Source organism: Mus pahari, chromosome 14 (assembly GCF_900095145.1).
Source record: "Mus pahari chromosome 14, PAHARI_EIJ_v1.1, whole genome shotgun sequence".
Classification (NCBI taxonomy): domain Eukaryota; kingdom Metazoa; phylum Chordata; class Mammalia; order Rodentia; family Muridae; genus Mus; species Mus pahari.
Genome location: NC_034603.1, coordinates 43105143 through 43126375, shown reverse-complemented (window position 1 = coordinate 43126375; position 21233 = coordinate 43105143). Strand labels below are relative to the sequence as shown.

The 21233-nt window shown below is 41.0% G+C and overlaps 1 protein-coding gene across 2 annotated transcripts in view; it reads right to left on the bottom strand.

The window, feature by feature from the left end:
- The window catches only part of Smyd4 (SET and MYND domain containing 4), a 45429-nt gene that overhangs the window by 10557 nt on the left and 13639 nt on the right, over positions 1-21233 (bottom strand). The window contains exons 3-5 of one of the 2 annotated variants that reach the window (XM_021213489.2): positions 8885-9029; positions 5337-5426; positions 1697-2852 (exon numbers count right to left, since the gene is read on the bottom strand). In XM_021213489.2, coding sequence (XP_021069148.1) covers positions 1697-2852; positions 5337-5426; positions 8885-9029 — 1391 coding nt within the window. The remainder of the gene's footprint in view (positions 1-1696; positions 2853-5336; positions 5427-8884; positions 9030-21233) is intronic. The other variant, XM_021213490.2, reaches the window with a different exon arrangement.

The following is a 21233-nucleotide window of genomic DNA, read 5'->3' as shown; positions in this document are numbered from 1 at the left end:
CATGCTTAGGGCAACATGAGAGGCAGAAATAGAAAAACCATCTTGAAGTTCATGTACAAAGTGTAGGGGCAGAAACAAGAGCCTGCGCCTCAAAAACAGGCAGAAGGGGAGACTCCGCTCCTGAGAAGCTGACTCCTAACTTGGATACGTGTGCTGTGGTCTTTCTACAGCCCCTCTCTCTTTCTCACACACTAAAGTTTAAAAAGCTTTTTCCCCTAGAATGAATGATGGGCTATTTCAAAGTTTCCTAGTATACTGCTGCACCTTGTAAATAGTGTTCTTAATTCAAAGACACAGATGGCCTCAAAGAAGATAGTAGCCACCACTCCTACTGCAGAGATGTTTGGATATTCCTCTATCTGTTCTGTGGGGCAGGAGCATATGTCATGATGTGTATGAAGGTCAAGGACAGCCAGTGTAGAAGATGTTGGATCTCTCCTTCTACCATGAGGGTCCTGACGACACAACTCATCTGCAATGCATACACTAAAATTGGATGTAGAGAACAATTAGCATGGCGCCTGCACAACGGTGACATGAAAATTGGTAAAGTCTTTCATATTTTTTTAGCTGGGCAGTGTTGACACACAACTTTAATCTAAGCATTTGGGAGTTAGAGGCAGGCAGATCTCTGAATTCAAGTTGAGCCTGGTCTTCAGAGTTAGTTCAAGGACAGAAAAACCATGTCTCAAAAAACCAAAAACCAAACCAAATCAAGTCAAAACTCAGGTCTTCAGGCTTACTAGATGAGCTATCTTTCTCCAAGACACACATGGTAGAAGAGAATTGACTTATGGACCTATATTATAGTATGTATACCACACACAAAATGAATAAAGGCTTAAAAATACTCTAGTTTTAAATTTTTAATTAATGGGCTGGAGAGATGGCTCAGTGGCTAAGAGCACCGACTGCTCTTCCAGAGGTGCTGAGTTCAATTCCCAGCAACCACATACATGGTGGCTCACAACCATCTGTAACAGGATCCAGTGCCCTCTTCTGGTGTGTCTGAAAAGAGCAATGGTGTACTCATACATAAAATAAATAAATACATCTAAAAATTAATTTGTTGCTGTTATTATTACTGTTGTTGTTATATTTATTTATTTGAAACAGGATCTTACTATGTAGCCTGGTGGGGATCTCACTATATGGACCAGGTTGGATTCAGGGATCTGCCTGCCTTTGGCTCTTGAGTGCTGGAATTAAATGCATATGCCACCACCATCTGGCTCTGGCTCAAGTTTTTTTTTTTTTTTTTTTGGTTTTTTGAGACAGGGTTTCTCTGTGTTGCCCTGGCTGTCCTGGAACTCACTCTGTAGACCAGGCTGGCCTCGAACTCAGAAATCTACCTGCCTCTGCCTCCCAAGTGCTGGGATTAAAGGTATGCGCCACCACCGCCCGGCTGGCTCAAGTTTTTAAGAGACGAGTTCTTATATAGTTCAGACTGACCTCAAACCTGCTGTATAGCTAAAGCTGTCTTAGACTCCCAATCATCCTATCTCCACCTCCCAAGCTCTGGGATCACAGAAGTGTGCTCAAAGCTTCTCAATAACACAATGATATGTAAGACGGCTGGGTTTTCCTTTTAGGTCACTGATCTGTTTGATGCCAGTCTTCCTTTATAGTGTTTTTTTCCTTAAACATTAGCTCTTGAAATACCAATAATGTAAGTAAAAAACCTTTTCTGACTTACCTGTGTGACATAGGGAAGTTATAGCTTGGGCATTACACTGCAGTTGTAGCATGTGTCGCAGCATGGCTACTCCCCAAATAGTCAAATCTGCACACAGCCCTGGAGTCACTGCTTTCAGCTTGGGGGACTTTAAGGTTTGGGCCTGCATGCTGGCGGCTTTGAGCTGTTTGCACAGTGCCGAGACACTGATGGCACAGATGAATCTGTGTTCTGGGCTATGTTTTTCAGTATGGGGCAAAAGGCTGAAGACAGCATTATAATTACTTTCATACTTTCCATTGACACTGCATCCAGGAATTGGGGGTTCACCTATTTTGTTCTTCTCTTCACTTGCTCCCTGATTTGTATAATCAAATGTCTTGACCAGATTCTTGCTCTCAGGTAAACAGGTGTCTGTGTTACCAGCCTTGTTACAAAGCATCCTTACAACTCTATCAACATCTTCAAATCTGGCTAAAAGAGTCATTCTCAGGGCAACATGGTAGAAGACTCCGAGTGTGAGGAGCAGCCCCCCAAGAGAGCACTCTGTGCTATGGTAGAGACCCCATGCCTGCTGCATACATTCCTGGCTGCAATACTTGGCATAGCTGCAGCTACCACAAGGTACTGTGGCCAAAGTGTGCTTCAGACATCGGTGACAGTAGAGGTCTCCTCTGGTAACTCTGGTATCCCACTTGTTCGCTAGGCAATGATGCAGTCGTGGCATTTCTCCTGGGTTAAGGACACTTACAAAAGCATCTTCCTTCACCAGGAGTTCTCCTGGGAAAATGTCTTTTGTGGCAACTAGATGGCGGCCTTTCAAAGGGTGTGTGCATAAGCTGACAGAGAGGGATGCTTCAGAAATCTGTTTGTTCTCTTCCCCCAGGGCCATATCCTCAAAGGCATTGGTGAGAGCTGCAGGGAAGGACTCTGGGAGAGTCTCCTTTTCTTGGATCTTTATTTTCAGATGCTGGACATTCCTCTGTAGAATCTGGTAAGAGGAAAGCGCCAGGGCCGGCTTGGCAGTGAGCCTGCTTTCCAGATCACTGATGGTCTCTCTTGCCTCCTGGAGTCTCCCCAGGTTCAGCAGGCATTCCGTCTTACGCACCATCATCTTGGGCTGCAATCTTTCAGGATACCCGTGCATACCTGCTCTCACTATGTCCTTAAGACATGCCTGAAAACAAAAGGAGATCCCAGGATGACCCTTGGCTTCCACTCTTCACCATGTACCGAAGACAGAAAACCACGAGCATGGAAAGGATCATTAAAAGTGGACAACTTCAGTCGAGTGCTTAGGCCTTAAATTACATCCTCCTCCCCTCCCATTCATTTCCTTCTCTCCCCTCCTCCCCTCCTTATGCTGGGGATTGATCTCACCTCCTGAGTGATCTTTTAATTGAGTTTATAATATTATGTCTGATTTTTCTTATTAAGCAGCTCTTTTTTTTTTTTTTTTTTTTTTTTGTGAGACAAAGTTTTGCCATATAGACTTGTGGGGCTTGGAACTCTCTGTATAGATCAGGCTGCCCAAACCCATAGGCCTGTCTTTGCCTCCCAAGTGCTGAGATTAAAGATTAAACCTGTCTCACCATGACTGGCTCAATAGTTCCATTTTTTAAGAGGAGAAAAGTCTTGGAAAATTAAGAAGGTAGATCTTGCTGGGCTTGGTGACACATCCATTTAACCCTAGCACTCAGCAGGCAGAGACTATCAGATCTCTGTGAGTTTGAGGCTAGACTGGTCTATATAGTAAGTTCTAGGACAACCAGAACTACATAGTGAGATTCTGTCTCAAAGGAAAAAACAAAAAGAATATTCATGGAGTGAGTAAGAGGTTAGGTGTGATCTTATGCAGGTAAGTTAGGTTTTTCAATGTCTTTGTTTCTCATCTGAAAAAGAGATGACTCATCAACAGGTCATTTTAGGATGAGATAAATTATATATCTAAAGTGATGAAAGGAACTCCTGGATATGTTCAATAAATGGCCACTATTATTAGAAGTAAAACAGACGATCAATATAGGGAGGTGATAAAGGGATGAATTCTTCCTAAGTTTTTCTCCACTTGTCCTTTGGAGCTACAGTCAGATTCTTGGATCTTTTTCTCATTATTTAGAGAATACTTTGATAGTTTCTATAATCAAACCCCTGTAGATAAGACTGAATATTTAATACAGTGTATTACTTCTGTATAAATGGGAAAATGAAGTTTAATGTGTCTAGACTAATATGGCTGTTAATTTCTGTACAGTGCCAATTTAAAATGATAAACTGGGATACTTTTTTCCAAAGTTGACAGCACAGCTAGAGCATACAATAAAATTTATATATATATACATATGTCAAATATTAGCAGTATGCTATGCAGCAGCAGCAGCTTTTCTAGGTTCTGTAGCCATCTGAACAAAACCAGAGACATTCTGCACACTCTATTTATAAAAAAAAAAAAAAAAAAGGAAAATATAAAATCCCAGATTATTAGATTTTTGTTTTTTAGGTTTTAGTAGCAGCTCTGACTGTCCAATATTGACTATGTAGCCCAGGTTAGCCATAAACACATAGCATGCCTCAGTCTTCTAGCTGTGCATCACCATGCCCAGATAGATCCTTGTTCTATTTGATTTGAAGGGCACTGAGTGTGAATATTCAACTATTCCAACAGTCCTTAACTCCAGTGTGTAACCAATTTCTATAAAATGCACACACGTGGAATACTTTCCTGTCCTTAAGGACCTCTATCACCCATGTCAGACAGCTCATAGGTATCTTACTGAAATACAGATCTGATTTGTTTATTCTTTCCAGATAGAATTTCTCTATATAGCCCTGGCTGCCTAGACTCCCTCTGTAAACTCAAACTGACAGAGATCCACTGCCTCTGCCTCCTGAATGCTGGGATTAAAGGCGTGCACTAGTGCCTGGCCATAGATCTAATCTTTGTCAGTTCCTAACTTAAAATCCACGGACATCACAGTTGATGATGTTGCAGCAGTTAGGGGATGAGAAGAAAGCCACTTACAGTTAGCTACCTCACTGATGCCCCAGGGCGGGGCTGGGCATCTTTACTTTCACACTGCCCATGATGACTTCAGAAGAGCTGTATCTTCAGAGGGATAAGCTCAAGCGTGGGCTATTATTTAATATCTTCTTTCAATTATGTTTATGTGTTTTGCCTGCATGTATGTCTGTGCTTTCTGCCTGTAGAGGCCAGAACAGGAAGTCGGACCCCTTGGAAATTAAGTTACAGCCTATTGTGAGCTGCCATGTTGGGGCTGGGAATCAAACCTAGCCTCTGGAAGAGCCACCAAGCCATCTTTCCAGTCTTTGTTCCTGGCTTATTTAGAAGAAACAAATGAATGAGGTAATATCTGGACACATTTGGAATCTAAAATTCCATTAGCAGCACATCTAGCTGATACGGACACAGAAGTGCTGGCCTATTGGAATAAGTCCATGCACTGTGGAATATGACATAGCTTTTTCTTGTCAACTGACACTATTCTTTGTGGTCACCTATAAGAGGTGACATGAGTCAGAAGAACGGGTCTGGGTAGATACCTGTTTCCAAGCTAGCTAATTTCAATGTGTGCAGAAGAACAGAAAGAAGCTCATTTTCCACTGAAGCCACAGGCAGGACACCAGGTTCTTCAATACTCACTTCATACTGACCCAGATGGAAGAGCGCTGCAGAGCGATTGGCATAGCACAGTGAAATGTCCTCAGTGTTAGGCCTTGAATGAGATACTCCCTGAAAAACAACGAGCTGGTCACAGGAATAAATGGGACTTTGCATCTCAGATAATGAGGGATCTACTACTAAAGACTGAGTAGAATTGGGAAAAAAAAATACTGAACCTTCTGTTCCACGTACTTCCCGTTAGCAAACCTCTGAAGATCAATGAGGAAATAAAGAATACAGCAGTGTCAGATACAGCTTCTGCCACTTCTGCCAGTTCACCCAGACTCACCTTGAATTTATGATCCTGCTGCCTCAATTTTCCAAGTAGCTTATAGGCCTTTGCCACCAAGAAGTTCAGTGTAAACGGATCTCTCTCTCTCTCTCTCTCTCTCTCTCTCTCTCTCTCTCTCGGTTTTTCGAGACAGGGTTTCTCTGTGTAGTACTGGCTGGCCTCGAACTCAGAAATTCACCTGCCTCTGCCTCCCAAGTGCTGGGATTAAAGGTGTGCGCCACCACTGCCTGGCCTTGAACTCATGTCATCCAGGCCTTTGCATAACTGCCTTTATATATGGAGCTGTCTCACTGGCCCACTTGGAGTTCCTAAGATTAAAAAAAAAATGTGTATGTGTGCACATGTGAGTGAAGTACCCAAGGATGCCAGGGGCACTGGATCCCTTGGAGCTGGAATTACAGGAAGGCTTTTAGAGCCAAAGTCATGTTCTCTGCAAGAGCAGTTCTCAAGTAACCGGAGGTTAATGCCACTATACTAGGCTGTCTTTATTTACCTACATATGCCTTATATACAGTATATTTAACAAGGTACTGTATGGGGCTGGAAGTGAGGTTAAACTAGGGGACAGGAAAAGAAACCACACTATATATTTTTGCAACTCTTGAAATTTAACTATATGAGCATATTTCCTATCCCCCTAAATAAATGTACAATACTAACAAAATAATAGTATGCAATAATAACCAGTGTTGCTTAAGAAATGAGCATTCCCACATTCTTTCAGAATGGATGTTAACTAGTCCTTTCCTGGAGAACAAGCCAGCATCACTCAGAGGCCTGACCCAGCACTTTACTCTTCTGCTAATTCATCCCAAACAAAACGTTGGTTGTACATAAAAATATTTATACAGAAAGATGCTTATTATAGCATCATAATGCCAAATAATATGCCAATATTAGATCTTAAATTAAGTACATTTCTTCTCTGTAACAGAACACAGAGTTAGCTATGGAAAATTACTTGAAGCTGAAAATTTAATACTGTGAGAAAATGGGTACAATAAATCGTGAAGGGAAAGAGTGGGTTACAAAACAGTAAGTGCAGCATTATCCCAATTTTGTAAAAGAAAAACACATTCTACAGGAAAGCTCTGGCTGGCCGCATAGAACAAAGATGTTAACAGTACTCCACTGGTTATGACTTTTTTTTTTTACTCTTTATACTTCTCTATATTTTCCAAAGTAACATTTATTACTTTTACAGTCAAAACAACAAGCATTACTTTAAAAGAAAGAAAATAGCAGCTCTCTATAAAATTGCAAAGCACCGTAATCACCAAAATAGCAGCTTCATGGAATAGGAAGTGCATCTCCCTCTCCATCCACAGCAAACCTTCATTTCTCCTCTTCCTGAGACAAGGTCTTGTGTAGCCCAGACTGATGTTTAACTCATTCTAGAGCTCATTTTAAGAGATTTATTTTATTTTTAAAATTATGTGTATGTGTGTGTGTGCATGTGTTAATATGGGTGCCTGTGGAGGCCAGAAGAGAGTTTTGGGCTCCCTGCAGTAGGGAGACCTAGTGCCTGCCATGGTCTCTGCAAGGGCAATAAGTGCTCTTGAGCCCTGAGCATCTGTGTAGCCCCTCCTTTCTTATTTTTACCTGTTTTCATTAAGCAACTTTCCATGGGGTAACATTTAGCATGCAAAGGCCATAAAACTGAAGCCAAATACGTGTTTGTAGAATGGATGTTGTAGCTTTAATATTTTTAGGAAAGTTAATTCCAAGGGTAGAACATTGACTTTTAAAGATGCAGGGCATGTACAACTCTCTCAACTGCAGAGCTAGGAACAGAAACTGTGGGCATCACGCTTGTTCAGCCAGTGGTCTGGCTTGGAGATACACCTCACTTTTACCCCTTTACCTTTCTTTCGCCTCTCCTAGACGGGGTCTCATACAGCTCATGCTAGCTTCAGACTTGTTACGAAGCTAAGACTGACTAGCCTTCAACTCCTGACCTTCTTCTCTTCCTGAAGCTTGGATCATAGGAGTGTGCCAAACTTCTAGGCTCACTCCATTCTTTTAATATATAAAATCACAGATCAAGAGTTTGACATATGCCGGGTGTGGTGGTGCAGGCCTTTAATTCCAGCACTTGGGAGGCAGAGGCAGGCGGNTTNNTGAGTTCCAGGACAGCCAGGGCTACACAGAGAAACCCTGTCTCGAAAAAAAAAAAAACAACAACAACAAAAGAGTTTGACATATTCTTGTTTTAAGACCATATAGATCTCTGAAAAACCAATAGAAGGAATTTTCTCAGGGTTCCAAGGAAGCAAGTGAGTTAGAATAACACAGTGTTAAAAGCCTCAATTCTGCTTCCAAATCTAGCTTGGTTGGGCTGGAGAGATGACTCAGCAGTTAAGAACACTGGCTGTTCTTCCAGAGGACATGGGTTTGATTTTTGGAATTCATATATAATCTGTAACTCTAGTTCTAGGGGATATGATGCCCTCTTCTGGGCTCCTTGGGTACAAAGCACACATGAGTGCACATAAATGTAGGTGAAAGCCCATATAAAATAATAATTAAAAAATATAGTTTGTCATGGTTAGTATAAAGTATCTGTTGTTAATTGTAATACGTTAACATATAACCAAGAAAATCTAGTTTGACTAGGCTATGGCCACTCATTTTCTTTCTTTCTTTTTTTAGCAATATTAAGTCATTCTGGCTGTTTACTTTATTGACACAGAGTCTTACTACATATCCCTGGCCAGGCTGGAACTTGTCATGTAGACTAGGCTGGCCTTGAACTTAGAGATTCACATGCTTCTGCCTCCTGTTTGCTGGAACTAAAGGCAAGTGCCACCAAGCTCAGCCAAAGTCATTCTAGTTGCAAGCCAGCAAGGTGGCTAGCTAAAAACCTAGCTATTCACTAAATTAGGAGTATCAAGCTAAAATTTTCATCAGTTCTTCAGATAAATGCTGCACAATTCAGTGAGAATACCTCGTAAAGGGCCAATAAGCTTGTTACTACTATGGGTCTAAAGGAAATGAGAAGAATCTTGCCAAAATTCAGGAAATATAAACTGTCTTTTGTTTGTGAATATAATCAACAATAGAATTCTACTATATTTTCCCCAAATCCAATCCGACTTATAAAGAAAAAGAAACAAACAAACAAACAAAAAAACCTAAACAACCCAACCAGCCAAAGCGAAACAATGGACTGGCCATGAGTCTGCGCTCTGACTCTGTCTTCTGCCTGTTCAACTGCTGGTTGGACCAACGTTACCTTAGAGTACAGCACTGCAGCACCTGTGTACTCCTTTTCTTGGAATTTTCTGTTTCCTTCTTCTCTGTAGAAGAGGGGAGCATCATAGTCCTTTTCCACGGAGTAACGACTAGAAAGTTGCTTCAAAAGCATCTCATCCTCAGGTCTTTGTGAAGAAAGAAGGGAAAAACAAAACGGAGAAATCTGTTATTTCCAGGAAGACTCTGAAGTCACTGTACTTGAAACGGCAGCAAGTGGCCGAGAGCACTGTGAACATAGGGCTCTATGCACTATGTGATCCAACAGGAGAATCCTCCCGATCTCAGAGACACAGGGGCAGGGAGACCCACTCAGGGCAGAGAGTGCTAATTGTCTGACTCTAACGCATACTTCATGCCAATGAATCATCGCTGGGATCACACGTCCCAATGAAGCCTGGGTGTAGAGAATGATAGAACACACAGAATCTTTGCACCAAGGTATGCTCTCCGGTTTACACTATGTTGAAAATACTGAGGAAGGCTGAGGGGATGGCTGAGCAGTTAATTGCATATACTGGAATTCTAGTTGTAAGGCAGCAGGGTGGTTCAGAGGACCCAAGTTCACTTGGTGCTCATGTCAGATGGATCACAACCATGCTTAACTCCAGCTCCAAGGGCATCTTACATCTCTGATCTCTATGAGTACCTGCACTTATGTGAACATATCCACATACAAAAACATATACTTAATTAAAAACAATTAAAAATAAACTGACAAAAAATGGGAGGGGGTTGGAGAGATGGCTCAGGGGTTAAGAGCACTGATTGCTCTTCTAGAGGTCCTGAGTTCAATTCCCAGAAATTACATGATAGCTCACAACCATCCGTAATGGGATCTGATGTCCTCTTCTGGTGTGTCTGAAGACAGCTATAGGATACTCATTACTCATTAATTCATTCATATATATATATATATATATATATATATGAATTATGAATTTTTAAAACGTGAAGATCTGGGCGTGGTACAGCCATGATAATCCCAGCTATCAAGAGACTGAAGCAATAGGACCACCACCAGTTAGACGTTAGCCTAAGCAAGACACTACGGTTTTTTTCTCCAAACTCATAGGCACATAACACGCACATAACACACACACACACACACACACACACACACACACACACACACACACCACCACCACCACCACCACACTACATTAAGAATGTTAAAAGTGTGTGTGTGTGTGTGTGTGTGTGTGTGTGTGTGTGTAGGAGCAACTAGTAGCTCAACTCACAAAGGCACTTGTTACCAAACTTGCAACCTGACTTTGATCCTGGCATCCAGCTGATGGTGGAAGAGAACTCCTACAAGATGTCTTCTTATTTCTACATCAATGTGTACACACATAACCACACACAAAAATTAAATAATTGAAAAAAAAAAACTTGCTGAGTGGGGTGGTGCATGCCTCTAACCACAGAATGTGGGAGGCAGAAACAGGGGTATCTCTGTGAGTTTGAGGCCACTCTTATCTACATAGTAAATTCCATAACAGCCAGGGATATACAGTGATATCTTGTCTCACAATAAGTAGATAGACGGGGGCTGGAGAGATAGCTCAGTGGTTCGGTTCCCAGCACCGACACAGAAGCTTACCACCAACTAACTATACCTCTAGCTCCAAGAGATACAATATTCCTCTCCTGGTTTCCACAGGCACCAGGTATGTACACAGTGAACATACATACCTGTAGGCAAAACACTCATACACATAACATAAAAATAAATTTAAAAGATGAAGTATAATAAAACCCTTTTAGTTTGAAATAACTTTTTGCAAACGCAGCATAGGAACTCCGTGTGACGTCTAAGACTGTATAAGGACGAACACCTCTCTGTCCACATTACCACTTGCTGTCCTGTGATTCACCCAGGGATTGTTGCCAACTTAAAAGGCAGTGCTATTACTCTCAGCTTCAATTGTTTTTTCTCAACATGTCTTTGTACCTATCGTAGACAGGCCTCAAACCTTTTTTTTTTCCTGTATATGAGTTCACTGTAGTTGTATGTCTTCAGACACTCCAGAAAAGGGCATCAGATTCCATTACAGATGGTTGTGAGTCACCATGTGGTTGCTGGGAATTGAACTCAAGACCTATAGAAGAGCAGTCGGTGCTCTTAACTGCTGAGCCATCTCTCCAGCCCTCCAGGCCTCATACCTACAACCTTCCTTCCTCAGTCTCCTAAATGCCAGTAAAAGATTTTTTTTTTTAAATCTTTTAATGTGTACCTATATGCATATATGTGCATCAAATGTGTACAAGTTTCATGGAGATTAGAAGAGGATGCTGGGTTTCCTGGAGCTGGAGTTACAGGTGTTTGTGATCCAACTGGCGTGGGTGCTGGGAAGTGAACTCCAGTCTTACAGAAGAGCAGCAAAAGCAGGGTGGCGATGGCAACACACGCCTGTAGTTCCCAGTGCTTGGGAAGCAGAGATGGAAAGATTTTTGTGAGTTTGAGGCCAGCATGGTCTACAAAGCAAGTCTATGACAGCCAGAACTACACAGAGATACCCTGTCTCAACCCCCACGCCCTCCCCGCCCCCCAAAAAGAAGGAAGAAGAGCAAAGCCTCTTAGTGGCCGAGTCTCTCTTCAGTTCCACAGATGTTTTACTTAGTCGAATTTGATCTCATATATAAATAAAAATGCACATATTTACAATATCAAATATATTTTCAAATGAGGAGAAATTGTATTATATAACCTACATTATGTTTTTTATCACAATGCCATAAAGTATAATATGAATAATAAAAGTAAGAACAAAAAAGACAAGATACTAGGTGTGGTGGCTCACACCTTTAATTCCAGCACTCAGGAGGCAGAGGCAGGTGGATTTCTGTGACTCTGAGGCCAGTCTGGTCTATATAAGAATTTCAGGCCAGCCAAAGCTACACAGTGAGACATGTGTCTCAAAAAACCAAAAGCCAACAAGCCCCCAAATCCCCCAAAAATGACAAGAAAAAAGTAAAGCTTCTCTTAAGTAGCTTCAGTCAAAGAAGGAATTACAACTAAACTAGAGTTTTTTTTGTTTTTGTTTTTGTTTTAAGATTTGCTTAAATAGGTCATGTGTATGCCAGAGTGTTTATGCAGAGAGCAAAAGACAACTTTCAGGGGTCAGTTTCCTCTTACTAACATGTGGGTCCCAGGAATTGAATTTATATTGCCAGGCTTGACCGTAAGTACCCTTACACACACACACACACACACACACACACACACACACACACGCATGCACTCGAACACACACTTGCCATCTCTTCAGCCAATGCACATATGAACACCAGAAACAGGTATGGTCCTGCCCCTGCCTGTAGTTCCAGCACGGAATCAGAGCAGAGACAGGTAGGGCTCACTGGAGCTTGCTGGTTTCCACACTGGAGGTAGGGGATGGGGGAGGAAGCAAGCTCCGTGTTCAAGATATACCTTTCCTCAAAGGAATAAAACATCTTTCTTTGGTTATGTGTCACAGAGGGTATATTCCAACTCTGGCATGGATTTTTTTTTTGGTGGTAGTAGATAAGTACATAAAATAAATTTGATAATGAAAGTATAAATTTTGTTTTGTTTTTACTTTGTTTGCCACAGGGTTCTCTATGTAGCCCTGGCTGTCTTGAATCTCACTAAGTAGAGCAGGGTGGCTTCAAACTCAGAGAGATCCTCCTGTCTCTGCCTGAGTATTAGAACAAATATCATTCCCTATCACTGTGGCTGAGAGTGTAAATTTTAATATGTGTGTTGCTGAAGTGAGCATGAAAGTATACTTTTTAAATTATTTATTTTTAATTTATGTGCATTAGTGTTTGAGGGTGTCAGATTCTCAGGAACTTGAGTTACAGACATTTGTAAGCTGCCATGTAGTTGCTGGGAATTGAACTCAGGACCTATGGAAAAACTTAACCATTGAGCCCCTGAAAGTATAATAAAATTTAATGTGAAGCTCCACAGCTTCAGATCTGAATGCCTAGTGTAACTATATAGAAGTTTACTGAGTTGTTCAGACTTTGGGACTGGTTAATTTTGGTGTATGATGTTTTTATTTATTTCCAAGGTATTTTATAATAATATTTATAAAATTATTATTTGAGGGGCGGTTGTTTTAAAGCAGGGTTTCTCTGTGTAACCCTGGCTGTCCTGTAACTCACTCTGTAGACCAGGCTGTCCTTGAACTTGGAGATCCACCTGTCTCTGTCTCCCAAGTGCTGGGATTAAAGGCGTGAACTACCACTACCTGGTTAAATTATTATTACAAAAGAAAAAAAAGCCGGGCAGTGGTGGTGCACGCCTTTAATCCTAGCACTTGGGAGGCAGAGGCAGGAGGATTTCTGAGTTTGAGGCTAGCCTGGTCTACAGAGTGAGTTCTAGGACAGCCAAGGGCTACAGAGAGAAACTGTCTCAAAAACAAACAAACAAACAAACAAAAAACGAAAGAAAGAAAGAAAGAAAGAAAGAAAGAAAGAAAGAAAGAAAGAAAGAAAGAAAGAAAGAAAGGTGGAGAACCTGACATCCTCTAATGGCTTCCATGTTACATGCACATGCAAGCATACACATCTGCATGCATCTCATTCATCTCACACACACACACACACACACACACACACACACACACACACACGCAGAGAGAGAGAGAGAGAGAGAGAGAGAGAGAGAGAGAGAGAGAGAGAGAGAAATAATTCTTTTCCTTTTTTAAAAGATGTATTTATTTATTATATGTAAGTATACTGTAGTTGTCTTGAGAGACCCCAGAAGAGGGCATCAGATCTAATTACAGATGGTTGTGAACTCAGGATTTCGGAAGAGCAATCAGTGCTCTTTAACTGCTGAGCCATCTCTCCAGCCCAAAATAATTCTTACTAGTAACATGGAACAATCAAGTTTTCATTATATGATACATATTAAACAACACTTATAAGTACATGATTATGCACATTTATCATATTGTGCAACCATCACTGCTGTCTTTTTGTTTTGTTTTGTTCTTTTGAGGCCAGGTTTCTCTGTGTTGGTCTGGAATTCACTCTGTAGACCAGACAGGTCTTGAACTCAATGATCTGCCTGCCTCTGCCTCCCAAGTGCTGAAAACAAATGTGTGCACCACTACCTCTGGCTATCGCTGCTGTCTTTTTTTAAACATTTATTTATTTTGTGCATGTGTGTGTGTATAAGCATGTAACATATGCCATGGCATGCAGGTGGAGGTCAGAGGACAACTTTCAGGAGTTAGTTCTCTCCTCCCACTGTGGGTTCTAGGAACCAAGCTCAGGTTGTTAGACTTGCATGGCAAGTGCCTTTACTACAGAGCCATCCTGCTGGCCCTATTATAGGTCCTTATATAAAGGGATCATATAATATTGTGGGAGAGTGGATGAAGTCCTGAACGAATGTGCTCTGTTGACATGTCTGTACTTCAGACCCATGGGAATTGGCAAAGCCTTCCTCTGGTCCTGTGAAGATGCTGATAGTTTGTCTAAAAACTAGACAACACAGCTTTCTCCTCTGGATGACTGTAATCCCAGATTGTTCCTCTACAGAGACTGCCCACCAAGATAACCTGCCTACTTAAGCTGTACACAGTGAATGAGCCGAGTTTTCAGGTTACAGCACAGTAGACACTGTCCATCAGCGAGAGCAGAGCCTATCCTAACAGCTTTTCTCTACACATGTCTGCTTTCTTCAGGTTTCCAGAACCAAGCCTTGCTGGATAGAGCATATCTGTCTGTTTGGCTTATTTCACTTGATAAAAATTTTTCAAGGTTTAATTTATTGCAGCATGTCACAGAATTTCACTGTTTAAAAAAATGGCTGAATAATATTTCACTATCAATTCATGTATTTGTAGAATTCATGTGTGTAGTGATTTAAATAAAAATAGCCTCCATAGGCTTATACAGTTGAATGCTTAATCATGGAGTAGCATTACTAGAGAGGGAATAGAAGGTATGGCCTTATTGGAGTAGGAGTGGCCTTGTTGCAGGAAGTGTGTCACTTTGAAGTCCCAGCAAGGATGCTGCTCTGATCACATCCAAAGACCTTCTAGGTCTATGTGATCTGGCTGGAATTCGGACACACTCTTAATATATACCTTTAATCCCAAACAATGAAGGTAAAGTTAGTTTGTAAAAAGAAGCATCCATGTTTGAAAGTGATGTCTAATTAAGAGTCAGACAAAGTGACGAATTAAAGAAAGATCTGCTTTCTTGAGAGCAGAGGAAAGAGGCAGCATAAGAGGGAGCATGGCAGAGGGACAGAGGAGGGGGTTTCGTCAGGGCGCTTGTACAGAGACAGGTTGCAGAGCTAGAACAGGTGGAGACAGAACAAGCCAGAGAATGAGAAGGAGCCAGAAGATTAGGACAGACGGCCAATGTTAGTAGGCTAAGCAGAACATTTTAGTCAGAAGAGAAGTCAAATTGTATCAGTTAGCTTGGAAAGGAGTTTGAGCAGCAACAGCTGAGTTAAACTAGCCAACAGAATCCAGAAAGAACTGGAAAAGGTGAGTTTACTCAGCAGCAAATCTCAGAGGCTAAAAACATCCTAGGCCTAGATTAGACTGCATGGAGGCTAGACACTTCCAGGGGTAGGCCTAGGTTAGCAGATGGAGACAGTAAGCCTCGGAGACAACAATTACTACAGAAGAATATGTCACGGACATGGATATAAACCTCTCAGCTACTTCTCCAGTGTCATGTCTGTCTGCATTGTTAGGAGTCATCTAGGAAAGGCTAAGGGCATGCAAGCAACTTTTCCAGAGATGGTCCACTGTTTTTTGCATGGCCTTTGAAAGGTGAGCTCTGAGAGGCAAGGTTCCAAGAGACTTCATCCCAGGATTGCTTCTTACTTATGATATGCCTTTTCTTGTCACTATTATTTAATATAATGATTCCTGGGCTTTAGCCCATCCTATTGGGCATATTTCCTGCAGATCAGCATAAAGATGAACTTTCATGAATTAATGCTGTTTAGATGAATTAATGATTTTATAGAATTCCTGATTTGATTTAAATAATTTTAGGAAGAAAGTTTTAGGAGATAGTTTTAGTTGGTTTGCCAGAAAGATGTAATAACATCAGAATCAAGAATAGAATGTGGTGGCCTGGCATGGTGGCGCATGCCTTTAATCCCACCACTCGGGAGGCAGAGGCAGGCAGATTTCTGAGTTCGAGGCCAGCCTGGTCTACAGAGTAAGTTCCAGGACAGCCAGGGCTACACAGAGAAACCCTGTCGCCAAAAGCCAAAAACCGAAAAAAAAAAAAAAAAAAAAAAGAATAAAACACTGCTTTGAACTTAACTTATCAACATTCTTCTGTAACTTTCCTTTTGTATAAAATTTTATCTATGAGATAATTTTCTAAAGAACTTGTGTCTATAAAGGTATAGGATGACAGAGACAAAAGAAATAAGGTGGTGGCATCTGGGCTCTGCTCCATCCGCCCACCACATGAATGTGTGTGGCTTGGGGGCTCTGTCCCATCCACCCAAATAAATCTATATATGCGTGTGTGTGTGTATGTCTGTTTATCTGTATGTATGTATATACATACATGTGTAGGTATATGTGTGTGTGTGTGTGTGTATATATATATATATATATATATATATATATATATATGCATGAACACTTGTGAAGTTGATGAGACAAGTGATTGGCTGGGCCCCCAGCCAGAATGTGTGTATCTCTGTATGTCTATGTGTGTGCTTGAATTCTTCCTTTCTTCTTTTTCTTTTCTTTCTGGTTCACAAAGAGTTAACAAGTTCTAGAACCTGGCCAGCAAGATGTTCTTGAACCAGAGAACTAGCGCTTATTAATACATAAGCAGCAAGACTATAAGGCCGGGGATCATCAGTCTTTAGTCTTCATCTAACTCTATGTTCCACCATAAGCTCGTTCCTCAGCCGGAGGCTGCTCTGGCGCTGCATGCCACCAATGATGACAATGAACTAACTTTCTGAAACTGGAAGCCAGCCCCATTGAAATGAGAGTTTTAAGAGTTTAAAGAACGTATAAGAGTTGCCATGGTCATGGTGTCCCTTCACAGCAATAAGACACTAACTAAGAAAATGTGTTTTCTACTTGTGATTACTGTGGAAAATGCTGTTATAAACACTGGTGTGCAAGTATCTGCTCACATCCCACTTTCAATTCTTTTGGGTATAAACCCAGAAGTGGGATTACTGCACCATACAATAATTCTCTAACTTTCAAGCAATTTTCCACAATGGTTGTATCATTTTACATTCCCACTGGCTATGAGAAGGGTTCCCACTTCTATACATCTTCACCACCATTTCTGTTTTTGTTTTTGAGTAACAGCTGCCTAATGACTGTGAAGTGGTATCTTATCTCAGCATTGATTTGCATTTCTCTGATCATTAATGTTGTAAGGCATCGTTTCATATGTTTATTGGCTGTTTGTGTATCATCTTCTTTGGAGATGTTGATTCAAGTTATTTGCTTGTTTTTTTAATTGAAGTTTTAAAAATTGTTGTTGAGTTGTGGGAGTTCTTCATTAACTCTGAATATTAATACCCTGATGAAATGATTAACAAGTATTTGCTTCCATTTTTTGGGCTTCCATTCTGGGGTGTGTTTTTATTCTTTTGATACTCTTTTGATTCTCAACAGTTTAATCTGGATAAAATCCAGTTTATTTCTTCTTTTAATGGACATGCTATTGCCACATCCAGTAATCACTGCCAAATCCAGGCACGAAGAGTTTCTTTCAAGAGATTTATAGTTTTAGCTCTTCAAGTTTGTCATGTCTGTTTCACTTAATTTTGTATATTGTACAAACGTCTAACTTTTTATATTAGGATGCTTTTCTATATGGCTTGTAACTAGTAGACAAAGAGCCAAATTTCTCTTTCCTTGAGTCTCAACCTCTGATGTGTAGCAATTTCTTCAGAGGAAAACATCACCTTGGTGGGAAGTTCCTTAAACACAGGATGCTCCATGGAGGTAAAATAATAGCTCATCCTACAGGGAAGCTTGTTAAACACAGGAAGCACACTCAGCAGCAGCTCTAGTAAGTGAGTGAAACTGCCTGAGGTGCTAGGTCCCTCCTTCCTATGCATATGTAATCCTATGGAAGGACTGGGAAGAGACAGTGTGGTCACGTCAGCTCAGCTGCAGCTCGGGAGAGGCTCAGACTCACTGGGCTGCCTCCAGGAGCACTCTCCAACCTGTTGAGCTGCCTGTGGGTTGTGCGATCAACTCTAGGCTTCTAGCTTTCACGAGTTTTCCATGCTGAGGTGAGATTTTAGAGATTCAGAGTGTCACACAACACCCTTCCTCATTCGTTGTCTTAGTTAGGGTTATGTTAGGGTTTTACTGCTGTGAACAGACACCATGACCAAAGCAATTTTTAAATTTATTTATTTATTTATTTATTTATTTCATGTATGTGGGTATACTGCCCTGTCTTCTAACACACCAGAAGGTGGCATCAGATCCCATTACAGATGGTTGTGAGCCACCTTGTGGTTGCTGAGAATTGAAATCAGGACCTCTGGAAGAGCAGTTAGTATTCTTAACTGCTCCATCTGAGCCATCTCTCCAGTCCCCGAAAAACAATTCTTATAAGTACAACATTTAATTGGGGCAGTAAGGTGGGAACAAAGGCAGCTTCCAGGCAGACATGGTGCAGGAGGAGCTGAGAGTTCTACATCTTCATCTGAAGGCCAATAGGAGAAGGCCAATAGGAGTGGTTCTCACACGGTTAGGATGAGGGTCTCATTGCCCACCCCCACAGAGACATACTTCCTCTAACAAGCCCACACCTCCTAAAAGTGCCACTCCCTGGTCCAGGCATATTAAAATCACCACAGGTTACTGTTTCTGTGAAGAGACATGACCAAGGTAACTATAAAAGAAAGCATTTAATTGGAGGCTTGCTTATAGTTAATTCATGATCATTGTGGCAGGAAGCACACCAGCTTGGCACTTGAGTAATTGTTGAGAGCTCTGCATGTAGCAGGCAGAGAGAGACAGAACCCCCTACCCCCAAAAGACTGGGTCTTGCATTAAATTTTGAAACCTCAAAGCCCCTAAGATACACTTCCTAATCTTTCTAAACAGCTCTACCAACTGGGGACCAAATATTTAAATATATGAGCCTACTGGGTATTCTCATTCAAACTACCTCCCACTCCTCAACCCCTTTCTCTCCTTCCCTCCACTCTCTCCTTCCTATCTAGTGAGACCAAGAGAAGAAAAGCCTCTTAAAGGAGTCAACTTGCAAAGTGGAAAATTCCTATTTTGGCCTTACACTAGGTACAAAGTTTGACTGGAAGTAACAGTTTAGTAACTGGCATTCATTTTTATTTATGTCTATTTTCTTCCTCTAACCATCTCAAAGCAAGTGTAGCTGGATGTGGTGATACACACCTCTAATACCAGCACTCAGGAGACAGAGGCTAGCCTGGTCTACATAGTAAGTTACAGGTTATCTAGGGCTACATAGTGAAATCATGCCTCAAAAAAAAAAAAAAAGAAAAGAAAAGAAAAAAGAAAGAAAAGGAAAGAAGGGGAAGATGAAAAGGAGGAAAAGGAGGAGGAGGAGGAGGAGGAAGAAGAGCAACAGCAGCAATTACCAGTGTTTACCTTTAGATATTTTTAGGCATCTGCTAGAAGTAAAGATACTCTTAGATAACAATATATGGTTTGAATGTGGCAATTACCTTTAAGCCCCATCTGTTCGACCATGGTCTCTTACTGGGAAGACTGTCAGAAGGTTGTGGTGGGTACCCTTTGTATATAAGGCCTGCCTGGCAGATATACACAGCATCCTTACATTATATAAGGGACTTAAGAACAGAGAAACAGGAAGCTCCTGGTTTATTCTGAGACGACCATACTCTGATTCTAAGACTTGAAAAAGAGAATAGAAAAAATATGTAGGCTAATATTATTTATAACTATTTTTATAAAAATCTTACATTAACAGATTAAGAAAAAAATCGTCATTTCTCCCAAGATATTTTTAAAAATTTGATAAAGGTCAATGTGTATTTGTGATGAAAAATATGTTAGTGTTAAGGAACATAGGGCAACTCTCTTGGACCAAAGCACGCTGCATATTGTAAGACTATGGTAAATACCTTAAATACATATTAGTACTCAACAGTATAAGATGTGTATCTATGCTATGGAAGTTAAAAAGTAAGATGTGCAAATACTGGATCAGAGGATTACTCTGTACAGTTATCATCATTTAACCTAAACATGCCAAGTAGATTGGCATAAAAATGAAATGATGTTGAAGTACAGCAAAGTAGTCATTCATACAGCAATTTAAAAATTCTACCTTTTATTTATACTCCTAACCATCAATTATGGTATGTAATTGGGAGAAAATGTTTATACACAATACCAACCAAGGAAACCTTACAAGTAAAAATAAATCTAACAGGAAATGTGCAAGACTGATATAAAAAAAACTATAAACCTTTACTTAAGGACATAAAAGAAAGCCCAAGTAAGTGGCAAGGCAACCTTTTCCGCGGATGAAAACATTTAATACTGTAAAGTTGTCAGCTCTCCCTAAATGAATCTATAAATTTAACACAATCCCAATCAAGAGCCCAACTACACTTTTTATGAAACACAACAAGCCAATTCTAAAGATCACACGAGCGAAATAGACATGACATGACAAAGGTTCTAAAGAAGGGTAATGACTGGATGTGTGCATCTCAGCCTAATTATATAGCTAGGAAGTCTCATTTGTACAGGGCTCCCTGCTTTCTGAGCGCTCCCTTCCTTCCACAAGTAAACCTCAGGGCAAACTGTTCCTTGAGAGAAACAGGGTTGACGTCCAGAGCACAGGAAGTTTGGGCAATCAAAGTTGAAACTGAGCATCTTTAACCAAAGGGATATGAGGGAGGTCAAGGTTAGGCTATTCTGTTCCCAAGGCTGGGCATAGTGGCCAACACCGTTACCCTCCGCACTCAGGAGGCAGAAGCAGGAAGACCTCCATGAGTTCAAGGCCAGCCTGATCTATAGAGTGAGTTCCAGGACAGCCAAGGATAGACATAGTGAGACCCTCTCTTGAAAAATAAAATAGGGCTGGGGAGATGGCTCAGAGGTTAAGAGCACCGACTGCTCTTCCAGAGGTCCTGAGTTCAAATCCCAGCAACCACATGATGGCTCACAACCATCTCTAATGGGGCCTGATGCCCTCTTCTGTGTCTGAAGAAAGCAATGGTGTACTCATATACATTAAATAAATCTTTAAACACATGCTCCACTATGTTCATAGCAGCTTTATTTATAATAGCCAGAAGCTGGAAAGAACCCAGATGTCCCTCAATAGAGGAATGGATACAGAAA